Source organism: Mobula birostris, chromosome 9 (assembly GCF_030028105.1).
Source record: "Mobula birostris isolate sMobBir1 chromosome 9, sMobBir1.hap1, whole genome shotgun sequence".
Lineage (NCBI taxonomy): Eukaryota > Metazoa > Chordata > Chondrichthyes > Myliobatiformes > Myliobatidae > Mobula > Mobula birostris.
In genome coordinates, this window is record NC_092378.1 from 114,863,533 (window position 1) to 114,879,605 (window position 16,073).

General features: G+C 37.6%; 1 protein-coding gene across 1 annotated transcript in view; it reads right to left on the reverse strand.

The window, feature by feature from the left end:
- Window positions 1–16,073, reverse strand: part of LOC140202441 (uncharacterized) — a 78,300-nt gene that overhangs the window by 57,502 nt on the left and 4,725 nt on the right. The window contains exons 4-17 of the mRNA XM_072267308.1: window positions 14,928–15,106; window positions 13,977–14,123; window positions 12,245–12,441; window positions 10,985–11,118; window positions 10,471–10,565; window positions 9,990–10,149; window positions 8,620–8,639; window positions 7,405–7,426; window positions 7,290–7,317; window positions 5,953–6,034; window positions 3,890–4,054; window positions 2,599–2,810; window positions 1,743–1,837; window positions 352–470 (exon numbers count right to left, since the gene is read on the reverse strand). Of these exons, the coding sequence (XP_072123409.1) occupies window positions 352–470; window positions 1,743–1,837; window positions 2,599–2,810; window positions 3,890–4,054; window positions 5,953–6,034; window positions 7,290–7,317; window positions 7,405–7,426; window positions 8,620–8,639; window positions 9,990–10,149; window positions 10,471–10,565; window positions 10,985–11,118; window positions 12,245–12,441; window positions 13,977–14,123; window positions 14,928–15,106 (1,655 nt within the window). The remainder of the gene's footprint in view (window positions 1–351; window positions 471–1,742; window positions 1,838–2,598; window positions 2,811–3,889; window positions 4,055–5,952; window positions 6,035–7,289; window positions 7,318–7,404; window positions 7,427–8,619; window positions 8,640–9,989; window positions 10,150–10,470; window positions 10,566–10,984; window positions 11,119–12,244; window positions 12,442–13,976; window positions 14,124–14,927; window positions 15,107–16,073) is intronic.

The window sequence follows — 16,073 nt, forward strand, 5'->3', positions numbered from 1 at the left end:
TAATGGTAACCACATTGCTGCAGAGAAATGGAAGATAAAAGCATATTGTGGGTGAGAAGAAATTTCTGCAAAAGCAACCATGTCTTCTTTTCCAACATCAGCTATACATTTAATTTCAGACTGCACAGAGGGAAGCTTGAAAATAAATTAGACCAGACAAATTTGTATGGATCCTAAGAACCTTGGATGTTTTTGCAGTAAACAGGGACTCTATGGCATAACTTTCAGCAATAAATTATAAATGAGATTGATAAAGAGCCAGGATGAAAACTTTATGATTTTACAGACCAAGAATATAAACTGCAATACAAAAAAAAACAATATGTTTCCAGAAAAGATTCTATGACTTACTGCATTAAAATTGGAATTCAGGGTAGTAAAAGTCTCGATATTAATGAGGTGTCTGAACATTCCCCAGTTTGTCAGCAGCCAGTCTCTTGATCCATTTGTGTTGTTGGTACATCCTGCACCTGTAGTTGTAAAATAATGGTTAACTATAGGAATAGGATATACTCCAGTGGATCATCAAAAACATCTGCAATTTGCATAGAAGGAAACCTATCTTGAATTCAAAAGACCACGAGAGCTCAGCTATTGATTTTTGTTCAAAATTGAGATGGATAGATTTTTGGACATTAGATAAATCAAGGGGTTTGAGAATACTGGAAGAATGTGGATTGAGGTGGCAGATCAGCATTAAATTTGTTGAATGGTGGAACTGGTTTGAAGGGATGATTGACATATTCCTATTTCTTATGATCTTTGTAAGAAATATGTTTGAACTCATAGTTCAAGATCGTCTTCAATTAAAATAAGAATACCTTTTATCAATTGAATTATATAGAGCAGCTCTCAGGGTTAACCATGTGACAACGATTCCTAGATAGATTTTAATGAATTCTATCAGGAAATATTGTTGAAATATAATTTTTTATGTTGGATAATTGAGGGAATATCTAGCCAATTTGGTCTGGTAGGAGAGCTTTGGAATAAGTATCAGGTTTATTATCATTGTCTTATATGGCATGACATTTGTTTTGTGACAGCAGTACAATGCAAAGACATAAGATTACTCTAAATCACAAAATATGTCAACAGTGCAAAAAGAAAGAACAATAAGGTAGTGTTCATGGGTTAATATACCAATGAAAAATCTGATGGTGGAGGGGAAGAAGCTGTTGCTGAATTATTTAGTGTGGGTCTTGAGGCTCCTGCACCTCCTCACTGATGACAATAATAAGAGGACAGGTCCAGATAGTAAGAGTCCTTTAAAGGCATTGCATCTTGAAGATGTCCTCAGCGGTGGGGAGCATTGTGCCTGTGATAGAGCTGGCTGATTCCATAGGCTTGCAATCCTGTGAACTGGAACCTCCTTTCCAGGCTGTGAAGCAGCCAGTAGTAATTCCTTCCAATACACAACTATAGAAGTGTTAGATTTAAAAGGTGGAAACAAATTCAGGAATAGCAATTTGTTTCTGCCTATACTCACTAGACATGTGACTTTAGTATCATACGTGCATAAATCCTTATCTCCTAAAGTTAGTTGCATCGAAGAGATAAGACTCATTTCTACCCACGCCTTTAAAAAAATTTAGAAGGAAACCTGATCTGTTATTAAACTGAAATTTAAAAAATATAAAACTATGCCTTGAAAATAAACAATTACCACTGAGTTTTGCTGCAATTTTAGAATCACAGGTGGATGCAAACTTCTTTGGCTTGTTATTGCCTTTCTACATTACCTGTGCTGTTGAGGTAGCCAAGGATCCATACTTTTAATACTGTTTCTCTCGTTGCCTGTTGCATCTCTCCAAATGCGCTATTCAGTCCTTTCAAGCTATTATCGGAACACAGATCTGTAGTTATTAGATAGTCAAATCTCTCATTTTCATTCAACTGATTAAAATATGGTCTTTGTATATCTGCATCCAAAGCCTGAAGAGAGCATCCCATTGCAATAAAACCCTTCAACAATTAGCAAAAATCATCCTGTATATCTTGGCCATCTTATGACAAGTGTGAGGCATTGCTGGGTGGGTGGGTGGGTGGGTGTGGGCGTGTGATATACACACGTATACTTCTGCTAATGGAAGACTTATAGATCAACACACCTTTCAAAAATAGGAGAGGTGAATTAAATATAGGGTGTTTGAGGGCAGACAACTGTACAGTACTTTTTCCAAAATCCACTGTTCCTAAATTCCACTGCAGAAGAGACTGAATAAGAGAGGCCTTGCATGCTGAATGGAAGTGCGTGCATCTTCTCCCCTTGCTTCACTTACACAGAGCAAACAGAGGAAAACAGGTCATGGTGTCAGACTGAGACATAGGTGTGTGTGCAGTAGACTAGAAGAATCATGCTTCATTAGTAGAACTTACTTGCAAAAGCATTCACAGAAAATGCATGGACCAATTAAATTTTATGGCCTTTCATTGGTTATGAAAAGCCAACCCAATGATGTCAACAACAAAACATGCGTACATTGACATACCTCCCCACTAGTTATGAGCATCAGGGATTAAGGAACATACAAAAGATTGTGAAGCCCTAAATATTAGTGATTTGAACCAGATAGTAAAAGTGAGTTACTCTCTTACACTGCTTGGTATCCCTTGCAAGTTGGGTTTCGTATCAACAGACAGTTCAGCACCACTTGGGAGATGCCAGCATTGAATGGTCTGAAACGCTCCTGGAACCATTTTGTCAGGAAAGCAGAACTGTTCAAGTTTTCGCTGGTCTTCACAGTCTCCCACAGTGCATTCATAAATGTGATCTTTGTCATCAAAGGAATTGATGCTGTGTTCTGAGTCTGAAACACACCATTGCATATTGTTACAAATTGTCAACAAGATCATTCATTGCAAAGGTAAGAAATTTCACCACTTCAGAACTCAAACCAAATCAGTTCTTTTTTTTCACAAAGTAGAATTTGGCAAATGTAATAAGCAAGATTTATCGGCATCTGAAGCTCTCTTTTCACAATCAAATATGGTAAGCCATACTTGTTAATGTTGTTGCTTTTCCTCAAAAGACAGAACAATTAATTTGGATGTTTGTTTCAGTTGAGAACAGCGAAATTCAACAAAAGCCATGGCAGTCTTATGTAAAGACTCCCTAAAGAACAGAATTGTAATGTGCTGAGAAATTATCAGCCCAAAACATTAACTTTTTTATCATCTCTCTCTAAGCTGCCCGGCTTGCTTGCTCAGTGTTATCAACACTTCCTATTTTTTTTCAGTCAATGGATGTGTCGATTTGGAGGGAAACATAATTATAAATGACCATAGAAGATGATAATGTTAAATATTTGGAAAACTATTTGATGCCTGCAAACTATCTATAAATGTCCAGATTTAGAATCATGTTGATATTGTTCCAGCAAGCATTCATTTTCCTTATTTTTCATTTGTCCAATGTTGGCTCATAACAAGAATTACAATTTTTTTTTCTATATCCACCCTTAAATATTTATGATATGTTTTTTCACGCCTGTAACATAGAAATCAAATATTCCAAATATTCACATACTCAAACTAGCAAAGTGCATTATTTACTGAATAATTATTTTTCAATAAGTTCAAGTAATAAGTCATATCACAATTGTAAATTATTCAAACAAGCCAATTTGCTTTCCAAACGGAGCGAACTATTTTGCATGCAGCAGGTCAGAGAAGTTTGGTTTAGTTTAGTTCTTCCAGTGATACATTAAGAATAATTAGTGTTGCTGAGATTACTCCATATTCCTTCACTGATCTAAAATACTATATCGTATTTTCTGTTCAAAATGGTCAATATCTTTGATTACAGTAGCTGCACTGAAAGGAATTAAGAATGGTTTCTGCAATGTTTAAATAAGGATACTTCCATCTTTACAGGTTCATTTTTCACCTTGTTGTTAAATTTATCCAGTGCCTCATTAAGGATCGTTTCATCAAGCTTCTGAATAAAAACGCCCAGTGCAGTTTCATCTTGCTTCTGTAGAGCCTTCGTTGAAGTGTAACAATGAAATAAGGTTGTCAGATGATCACTGGTTAGACTTCCCAGTTGACTATTCTGCAAAGTAAAGCAATTGAAATATGTTACAGTAATACTTTAATATTTAGTTAATCTAAAACACCACAAATGATGGAATTTTCCACAAAAAATACTGTAATACAATATAAAACAAAGTAACCCAACATCAAAGAATATTTGATTATTTATTAATTTAAATTACTAGACAGACATCCTAGTGTCCAATTCTTCAATATTTAACTGCAATGATTATGAATAATATGGAGTCCCATATCAACTGAATTTTCATCCTGCTGTTTCTCAACATGATACAGCAAAGAATATTTTTAACTCATAGTGAGTTTGTTTTTAGCAGTAAAATATCCACATTCTTTATATTACCAAAACCACTGGTCTCGTTAGACACTGGACCAATTCACAGGGCAGAAATTTGCCCTCATTTACTTGTATTAAGCATGAAATATGGTACTGATTGTAAATTATGCTGTGCTAACAAACTCCTTTTCATTGGTTTCAAAGTGAATGTCAGAAATGGGATACGATGTTAAAACTTCCATTAAATACCTTCTTATTCTTGAAGGACAGTGTACACAAAAAAAAATCCACAAATACTCAGTATTCAACAGGAATACTGCCCTCCCTTCTCTCTGTGAAACAGGGACCTCTTTTCCCCTTATTAAGGAGAGAGAGAGAGTGCCTGTGGTATGTCAAATTACTGGGTGAACGAGTAGTCTTTGGGGTACTGCAAACTTGTGTCTTTATTGATGCTCTGCTGCACGCTCAAGTACTCGGTGAGGGGTGCCGATGCTTTTTTTGCTGGTGGGGGAAGGGTGGGGGTTGATGTTTTACTGCTGCTTATGTGTGGGAGGGGGAGTTGGGGAGGCTTTGAGGTTCTAACCTTTAACTGTCATTCATTCTTTGGGGCACTCCTGTTTTCGTGGATGGTTGCAAAGAAAAAGAATTTCAGTATATATATTGTATACATTTCTCAGACTTTAAATGTACCTTTGAAATCTAGATATCAGTTATCAATGATGCACTCTACGGGATAGTCTAGACAGGAATTAGGGAAAACAATCAGAACCATTCACAGATATACATGGTAATAGGCTGATTGTGCTCAGTCTGGTCTACTGCCCAAGAGTGCACCCATCTCCTTTGTACAACCCACAGATTTAACTGAGCTCAAGATCTGCCACAATCTTGTCCGCGTGGTGCCATGTGCAGCGACCAGGCCTTGGGGAATGGCTCCTGATCAACAACACTTAAGAATCCGAGCAGATTTGAGTACTCAGAAGAAATTAAAAAAAAACAAAATACTTTAATAAACTTACTTGAAATGGTTAAGTGTTAGAAATTAAAAACATAAACACTAAGTAAAATAACAAAGTAATATACTACCCTGCTTTCAATTAATTTGCAGCCTTATTCAATATCATGCTACATACAGCCCCACGTCTCCAGTATAAAGCTGAGTCCAGTGACAGGATGCTGTATGTACCCTCCAACTCGTGCCTGACATCCACGTAGCAGTGTCCATGAATGAAAGGAAGAAGCCAGCTGGCTGCATAGTGTTCTCGATTAAACAACCAGATCCAGGAATGACCCGGCCAATTATAAATATCTGCATTATGTATAATTTCTAGATTCAAATGCCAATGCATTTGTATTCTTTATTCTTTAATTGAAAGTGATGTTGGGATGCAGGTTGCTGCCAAAATGACTGTCCTGCACATGAACACTTCACAGTGGCGCCCTCCAGCAAAGCCCAAGTTCTGAGATCAAATAAAGATATTTTTCCACTGGCATCTATTCAAAACAACTAGCTTCGTTCTTAGCAGGAGGAAAAATACCGGAAAATATATTTCATTGGACTGTGTGATGTTTTGACAAGACGTTTATTCATGTATAAAATCCTGGATAACGACTGAGCTTACCTGAGCACATGCATAGTCTCTAACGTTGAAGTCGCAGAGCTGGGACTCATTAACTGTCATCAAGAATTCATTCACAACAGAACTGTCAGAAATAGAGGGATGGGAAAGAGGACAGGGAAATAATATTTGTTAGGAAAGGAGTTACATTGGGATTTAATTCAAACCAAATACAAATCAGCACAATCATAGATTTATTTCTTTACATCTTTGATCATGTTGAAAGGCTTCAGTATGATCGAAGAAAATGCATTTGTGAAGTAGTAGCCAGGAAACGTGGGCCAGGAAAGACCTAGGATTAAATACCAGCCTGCATCAAGCTAATTCAAGGCAATCAAATGTATCGAGGCAACTATAAAGGAGGCAAAATAGCGGCTATATTTCATTAGGATTTTGAGGTGATTTGTTTTATCACCTAAAACACTCAAAAACGTCTACAGATGAACCACGGAGAGCATTCTGATTGGCTACATCACCGTCTGGTATGTGGGGGGGGGGGGCTACTGCACAGGATTGAAGTAAACTGCAGAGTGGTGAAATTAGTCAGCTCTTTCATGGGTACCAGCCTTTGTAACATCCAAGACATCTTTAAAGAACGGTGCCTTGAAAGGTGCCGTCCATCACTAAGGACCCCATCACAGAGGATATGCCCTCTTCTCACTGTTATCATCCGGAAGAAGGTACAGAAGCCTGAAGGCATACACTCAGCCATTCAGGAACAGCTTCTTCCCCCCTCTGCCATCCGATTTCTGAATGGACATTGAACCCATGAACACTATCTCACTACTTTTTTTATTTCATGACGTACGCCGGTGGGGATTCAGATGAATGTGCTCCTGTCATTCAATGGCCTATATTAAAACATGCTCCCATTTGGTTGAGATATTGTAAAGCATTGAGACTTAATAACAAGTCAATAGATTTAGTATGGAGATGAGGAGAAAATGCCTTTCATAGAAAGTAGTGAATTGGTGAAATTCTCTGCCCAGAGAAACAGTAGAAGCTAATTCATGACATATATTCCAGTTAAGACACAGACAGATTTTTGCATAGCAGGGCAATTGATGGTCATGGGGAAAAGGCAGGTATGTTGAGCTGAGTACACGGCTAGATCAGCCATGATCTTTTTGAACAATGGAACAGGCTCAATGAGCCAGATGGCTGACTCCTGCTCCTATTTCCTATGTTTCAACATCATTAGCATATGAAAAAATTAAAATCAAGTAAGCAATATAGAAGATCAATAACCAAGGGCAGAATTTGATCATATAAATTCTATGGGAAAACATAGTGACAAATCAATAATTTTAGTGAATTGATAGAATGCTGCCAACACTTACCTGTTAACGGCTGCACAGAATGCTGTTTCTGTTTGGTATGGAAGAGAATGTATTAATAAAAATACAAATTTTGAAAATATTGATAATTAAATTCTACAAAGATTAAAAAACTTACCATTAAATGTACTGTTGCCACACTGCAATGGGAGAAAAAAATAATTAAAGCTTAATAATTTTAGATTCCTTCTGCCATCTATAAATTAAACTGATATTGGGAAACAAAAGGTATTCCATATATATCCATAACAAACGCATTAGTTAAAATTTACACAGGTGTTTTCTCCCTGTCAGTTTATACATACCACGTAATACATGCAGATACAACATTATAGATATGAAATTACAACCAAAATATATTGCCATACCCTATACCAAGTGATCAATAAAAATGTGAAAGAATAACAAATAATTAATTTTTTTTCCATTTCATCGATGATGTAGAACAGTAAATAAGCCTCATACAAATTAAATGACACAGTAATTCAAACAATTTAGATTTTTCCTCAGACTATTACCAGTATTTTTCTTTTCTCCCCCTACTAAAACCAGTAGAAATTACTATGTCATGTAAAAGCAGATAATTTATAACATGATACTGTGTCACTGGTTACCCATTTAAAGCCCCAAGTAGACTTGAGTCAGGTTTGTGAATATATCAACTGCCACAGAATGAAAGTTCGCCTGTTGCTCTTAAATCAACATGTATTTCTGCAAGTATATCTCACAGAAGCTAAGTGGAAAGTGTGGCCACGTCCTTCATCAGTATGTAACTTGACAACAAAGCATTAAAATGTCTTCCTCATAGTCAAATGAAATAGTCAGCTTCCATTTAAAGCTAAATTTGACAAATTTATAATTGCAGCATGGAGCCTGGGAGCACAGATCACAGAACATTTATGATCTCTTGACATTTGATTCTGGGCTCTGGTGCTGTCTGTACGGAGTTAGTACATCTCATTTTCACTGGGTATTTTGGTTTCCTTCTAAATCCCAAAAACATCTATTTGGTGGGTTAATTAGCTGGGGCAGATATTCCATAGTTATGTGACTGATGGGAGAATCAGTTAGGTGAGGGTGTAAATGGGCACTTGAGAGAGAGTAGATTACCTGAAAATAAGTGGAAGAATGGGATTGTTCTGAGAGTGGTATAGACTAGATGGGCCGAATGGCTGCCTTCCACGACATAATGAAAAATACAAAATGTAAAGACGAAACATCTCTACAATCTATTCTCCTAACTAATCAGGTTGGATATACAATTTTGCTCTACAATGAATCCCTGATTAATTTTCACATATGAAATAGAAACAAATCACCAATTCCACCTTACCATAAAGTTAAGTTCGGGATCTGAAAAGAAACAAAATATATTATTAATAAATTATCCATCAGATATTGATTGGTCCAATAGCAGTTCTGCTTTTTCACTTTAAAAACTTGCTAAATTGTAGATGAACCAAACAATTTGGATGCGACACAATTTGTGATATAGGTCAAAATGCATTTTTTAAAAAAAGAATTATGGTCTTTTTTTAAGACATATGAACAGAATTAGGCTACTCAGCCCATCAAGTCTGCTCTACCATTCCTTCATGGCTGACTTATTATCCCTTTCAACCCCATTCTCCTGCTTTCTCCCTTTAACATCTGATGCTCTGACTAATCAAGAACCTATCAATCACCACTTTAAATATACCCGATGACTCGGCCTCCACAGCCATCTGTGGCAATGAATTCCACAGATTCACTACCCACTGGCTCAAGAAATTCTACCTCATCTCTATTCTAAATAGATGTCCCTCTATTTTGAGGCTGTGCTCTCTGATCCTAGGCTCACCCACTATAGGAAACCTTCTCTCTACATCCACTCTATCTAAGCCTTTCAATATTTGATAGGTTTCAATGAGATCCCTTCCTCCCCCCCCAAAAAAATCTTCAAAACTCAAATGTTTGCCATACATTAACCCTTTCATTCCAGGGATCAACATTTTCGTGAACTTCCTCTGGACCCTCTCCAATATCAGCACCTTTTTCTCAGACAAGGAGCCCAACACTGCTCACAATGCCTTATAAAGCATCAGCATTGCACTTTTATTTTAACCCTCTCAAAATGAATGCTATCATTGCATTTGCCTTCCTTACCAACCTATAAATTAACCTCCAGGAAATTCTGCACAAGGACACCTCTGATTTCTTTATTTCGTTTTAATCTAGAAACATTTTAAGCTCAAATGTTCACCTTAGTCTTTAACTTGCTTGCCACTATCATATTAAACTAGCAGTACTGGTCTTGAAATTGGAACTTGGGTAGCCAAGACACCTCTGCTCAGGAACATTATGTGAAGTAAGTGAATGCTCTATATTTTACCTCTGCTCTGTACATTTTGGGTTACTTGTTTTCTTTAGTGCAGTTAACATGGCCTTCGTGAGGAGAGAAAATTTCTCCTATAGTCAAATACAAATTGGTTTGCAATATATGGTCTTAATATTTGTGAAGGGCTTTCGTGTTAGCATTGGTATAATTTTAATAATTAAAATCCCACTGTCATTGTATCAACTGGCATTGCATGCTGGCATGTGAAAGTAGGACCAAGACACGCAGAAATGTTACCTGTGTCTACGTATTTTGTATAATACAAGGAGCAAGATGGTACAGAGATGTTTTTTCTACAATTTTCTGGGTTTCATTAGGGTACGTACCTGATGATGGATCTGGGATTCCTCCAGTCAACCCGACAGCCCTTACTTCAGATTCAAAGTGTGAGTTCACCCACGCTAACACGACAGTTTCATTAGCTCCAGTTTGAAGAGCAGGAAGGTTAATTCCAAGCAAGCTTTGTAACTGATTGGCAGTAAGTTTCTTTAAAACAAAAATCAGAAAGAGCATTTGAATGATCAGCTCCTTAACATTTAGTTTAGAGACTTTGCATACTTCTGCTGGAGGAAAATGGACATTTGTTACAATCAGCTAGTTACAGAGTCACCGTTATGGATGAGCTGATTTATAATCAGTATATTTAATTTCATGAGTTTGGAATTGCCAGGTGATAGAGTGGGAATCAAGTTCACATCCCCAGATCTTTAGATAATAGTTCCATAACCTCATCAATAATGCTATTGTCATTGTCAAATGGTACAGCAGAAACTGGGATCAAATCGTAACAGTATTGCATTAACATACCACCACTTCTTCAGGATTCAGATTTGTAAATGTTGTGAAGTCCATGTTGATATTATCTTTCGCAAGTTCACTCAGATCACTTGCATTGGCACCACCTTAAGGAAAATAATATAAGAACAATATATTATCAAAAGTTAGCAATACGCACACACATTCACTTACACACAGTTATAACTTTTATGAGAAATAAATAATCATTCATACAATTTGTCTTCTGGTGTTCCTACACACCAGATTTTCTTATCTCTTTCCATCTGTAAGATGGCAAATATGTTTAGAACTGTTACAACATCAACTGATATAATTGCTTGACTAAAATAAACAGTAGCCATTTCTCAGCTTTTATTAGCTCTAGGTAGCTCATACCAAGAATAAAATTAATTCCACATCTTCCTGCTCTTCCAACAAATCCTTAAAGTAATTCATCAATTATTCAAGATAATTAATAATTCATTTACAATCTTTATCAAGATATTTTTCAAATCTGGTCAACCACAAAAGTCAAGGAACCTACTGAGGAATGGCTTTATAAGATTGAAGTAGGTAATGGTGTTATTTGGCTGAGATGTTAGTTCTTTCAGTGCTTGAGTGTAAAGCAGTCTTTTCTTTGACTGACTGCATGTGGAGATATCCAGAGAACCAGCATTCCTGTAAGATAATGGTGAAAATTGTAATTTTGAAATCAATTTTTCACTGGCACTTTAACAATGCCTTTCTATTCTGAAGTGCAATATCTAGCATTTCTGTGACAGACTACTGTTGGCTCCTTCAGAAGGAATGAGCATTTTTTTAACTGATTTTCACAGGATCCAGCGAGCCATATTTCGTTCACTAGTTCCAATATACACCCAGTGGCCACTTTATTAGGTACACCTGCTCATTAATGCAAATACCTAATGAGCCAATAATATGGCAGCAACTCAATGCATAAAAGCATGCGTACAAAGTCAAGTGGTTCAGTTGTTCAGACCAAACATTAGAATGGGGGAGAAATGTGATCTATGTGTCTTTGACTGTGGAATAATTGTTGGTGTCAGACGAAGTGGTTTCAGTATCTCAGGAACTGCTGATCTCTTGGGATTTTTACACACAACAGTCTTTGCAGATTACAGAAAATGATTTGAAACACACTAAAAAAAACCATCCTGAGAGCCGCAGTTCTGAGGGCAAGACGTCGTTAATGAGAGAGGTCAGAGGAGAATAGCCAGAGTGGTTCAAGCTGAGAGGAAAGCAACAGTAACTTAAATAATCATGTATTCCAACATGATTGTGTGAACACGATGTGCAGAAGCACATCTCTAAATGCACAACACATTGAACTTTGAAGTGGCTGGACTACAGCAGCAGAAGACTGCACCGGGTTCCACTTCTGTACCTAATATAGTGGCCACTGAGTGTACTTGAGTCCAGTCACACTTTACTTTCTTTAAGACTTGTTAGTCAACTCTCATTCAGAGGAGGACAATTTTTCCAATAATAATGGAATCATACTTGAAAATTTCCAACAATATTCAGGCTAGTTTGGAGATTTATATAACCAGATTATCATGTCAAGTTCACAGATCAAGCCTTCAAATTTAGAGAATTCCATACTTTGGAGAACAACTAGAACTTGTGATGATGATGGGGACAATCCTGTCTGTGAATCCTTTCTGAATTTTCTATCAATTGACCAAGACCAAGCAAAAGAGAATTTAATGGCAGGACATCTGACATTTGTACCTTCCCCCTTGACTGTGCTATTGGACTGCATTTAATGTTTGAGAAATCATACAGGCCTATTCTCTGCATCAAGTCATTTGACACAGGTAGACAAATAGGAAAGTTCAAATACAGCACTTGCATTAATTCTGAAATGGTCATGAGCTGGGTTTCATTCAGGGTGCACAAGTTTGCTCCGCCAATAGCTTTCAATGAAACTGCATCAAGAGTACCACCACTCTGGAGATATTTTGTAATGATGGCTGCAACCTGGAAAACAGTTCATAAAATTATTAAACTAGATTTAACAAATACATTTCATGTAATGTTCCCCTTCCTGTCCTTGAGATTTTGGGCTTTTTTTTTTCCCTCGGTGCTTTCCACCCCTTTTATTCTCCCGCCCCACCTCAATTCTTTTTAAACCCATTCATACCCCTTTCACAGAGAAAAAAATAAAGCTCCCTCACATTTTGTAAGATCTAATTTCCCTTTTCTATATTTGACGTAACCCATGCCACATCTAGTTTTGCAGATCCCTGTCAATGGGATTTACATCTGACCACTGGAAAGGCTCTCTGGAAATTTCCATTTTGATCTCTACTTAACCCCATTCTTGCTCGAATTTCTGTGAGGAAGCAGGGTATTTTTAAACTCAACTTGTTGCCCCTCTCTCCCTTTTATAAACTTTGCACACAGTTTTGACTTGGGCAACAGACACAAAATGCTGGAGGAACTCAGCAGGGCAGGCAGCATCTATGGAAATAAATAAACAGTGGGCGCTTCGTGCCGAGACACTTCTTCAGGACTGGAAAGGAAGGGAGAAAACAGCAGGATAAAAAGGTGCGGGGAGGGGAAGGAGGATAGCTAGAAGCTGATAGGTGAAGACAGGTGGGTTGAAAAGGTGAAGAGCTGGAGAGAAAGTAACCTGATAGGAGAGGAGAGTGGACCATAGGAAAAAAGTGAAAAAGGAGGGGACTTCTCAATGAGATGTAGTAAAAGGTCAGAGTGGGGAATAAAGGAGTTGGAAGGGGGGAAGATTTGCTTACCGAAAGGAGAAATCAATATTCCTGCCATTAGGTTAGAAGGTACCCAGATGGAACGTCTCTAACTGGCATGCTGTCATGACACGGCAGCGCAAGTCGCTATCACATGACCTGCATCAGAACAGTTCTGATAAAGAGCCTCAGATCTGCTGAGTTTTCAGCATTTAATAACATGTTCTGTGTTATTTCAGATTTCCAGCATCTACAGTTATTTTGAACTTCAAGCATCTTGCCAAGACTCTTCAGAGCTCTGTTTCTTGCTTGTTTGGCGAAATTGACAATTTGACTTAACACTTTAGCAGGCCACTGAAATAGTCAGGCCTTCTATGTACGTTATCAGCATTATGACTTACGTATTAGGTAGGATAACCAACTCTGCCCAGAACAGTCCAATGGCCAGCTGAGAAAGGAGAACGGCTGGGCATGGGGCTAGCAACCCCATCCTGTAAAATCCCAGAGCTACAGAAATGCCAACAGTAGCTACAAGGGCCTCATTCCTGGAACAGGAAAGCTACCAAGAAGATGGGCCACACATGGGAGCAGCTTGAAGGACTGGCCCAGAATCGAGGGCCCTGGCAAGCTGCTGTTGGTGGCCTAGGACCTGGTAGGGTTGATGGTCTTAAGAGAAGAGAGCAGGATATCCATAATCCAAGAAAATAATAGCATTTAGTTGTAAGGATTTAAAGCTCTTCTAAAAGTTTCAAGGAACCAAATTCTAACTTTACTACATATTCTTAACTTAAAAGTTCCTGCTTTTGATACCGTTGTGTTTTCCAGTTCCTGTGCCATTAAAGCAGAAAGTGTTTCAACTTGAGTGATATTCCAGCCGCTGATTTCTGTCACATTGAACACAGTGGATATGTTCCCAAGCAGCTGAATCTGGTTTTCCGGTAGGTCATTGGGGTAAATCTGTTTCAGGAAAAAACGAGTAAAATTCAGTCACTTAATGAGCTTTTACCCATGTTAATTCATTATACTTCAAACACTGTCATCTTTCTGAAACAAGTATTTCAGAACGGTCATCAGAAAAGTGGACAATGCCTTCTGATTCATAATAATACTTGAGCAAAACAGCATTTCTGTTATGATTATCAATGGGCCTAAAGAAACAAACTTTTCTATGTGTTACTCTGGATTTGAAGCAACTGCAGAGTATTATGTGTTTAAACTTTTGAAGTACTTTGTCAAGAAAGATTCAAATACTCTGTAATTTGGGCTGATTAACTGGACAGCATACAAAGAGTTACTGCCGTAAAACTAGATACAATTCCATCTTTGCTATCAGACAGGAGTATCAATATGAAGTACATTCGGTTCTATAAAGAATGGTAGATTGCAATAATATGATCATAAATTTTAAGTCTGTAAGTTCCTGTCATAAAATTAGAATAGAGAAAATGTGAAAGTATCATATAAAATCAATAACCTTAATTTAAGGTTAGACCTCAATTCTATCACTGTTCTAATAGAGCTCTGCCCAGTGGGACAATTATAAGATTGCTTCTACAATAAAAGAAATCATAGGAAAGTCATATGAAAATGCAGCCATTCTTGCAATTTGGTTCATTTCTAACCAATTCTCTTAGCGCGTCAGATTTTTGAGAAATACTTTGTGCTGTTGATTTCTATTCTAATTTATATATCTGACATAATGGTAAAATACTGACATAACAGTACACTGCAGGTTGTAGGAGGATCAACTGCACTACTTACCAGGCTGAGTTTGCTTTTCAGAACGTTGAGCTGATCAGTATTAAAATCAAGAGTTCCCAATGTCTCCAAGTTGTCTTTTAATACATCGTTATTCAAACAGGCCTCCAGTTCGTCAGCATCATAATTGACTGGGGTCAGCTCATTAATGCCTCCAACCGTTATTTCTCCAACAGTACAGCCTGCAAGCACAAGTTTTAAGTGATCAATAAACTCGCTTTTTTCAAAATATTTGACATAGCATTCTATTAACGTTGCTAATTCTACTACGGTGTATACACATTCTAAGTGAGAGCAAAGAAAATGATTCCATAAGACCATAAGACAAAGGAGCAGAAGTTGGCCATTCAGCCCATCGAGTCTGCTCTGCCATTTTATCATAAGCTGATCCATTCTCCCATTTAGTTCCACTTCCCCACCTTCTCACCATAACCTTTGATGCCCTGGCTACTCAGATACCTATCAATCTCTGCCTTAAATACACCCAATGACTTGGCCTCCACTGCCGCCCGTGGCAACAAATTCCATAGATTCACCACCCTCTGGCTAAAAAAATTTCTTTGCATTTCTGTTCTGAATGGGCGCCCTTCAATCCTTAAGTCATGCCCTCTTGTACTAGACTCCCCCATCATGGAAAACAATTTTGCCACATCCACTCTGTCCATGCCTTTCAACATTCAATATTCCATTGGGTAAAGGATGCTTAAGTGTCACAGAGAAAGTTGACAAAACGGGAGGAGGAGATAGAAGGCTGGATTGATTTACAGAGTTAAAACATGAGAACAGGCAAATTTGACAATTATTGAAAACGAACACTAAGACTATAATGTGCAAATATTCTTCAGCTGTTGATTTTGATGCAACAGTGGGTCAATAATGTCTGCTGTTAATTTCAATGATTCCAATGTCCAGTGCTCTTGACTCTCTCAAGGAATCAACAGGTCAATCGTGCATGTGGCCAGTTTAAACAGAGTTTCTACTTTGTCACCTAAACATCTACAAGAGTGTGGTAGGGTTTTCCAGTATGGTGATAATAGGTGGCAACAGGATTCTATACAAATCTAACCTGAGAAACAATGAACAACAGATATATATTAGGGTAGGCAAAGTCTATGGTTTTCGGAGCCTGACTGGCAATCTTTTATGACA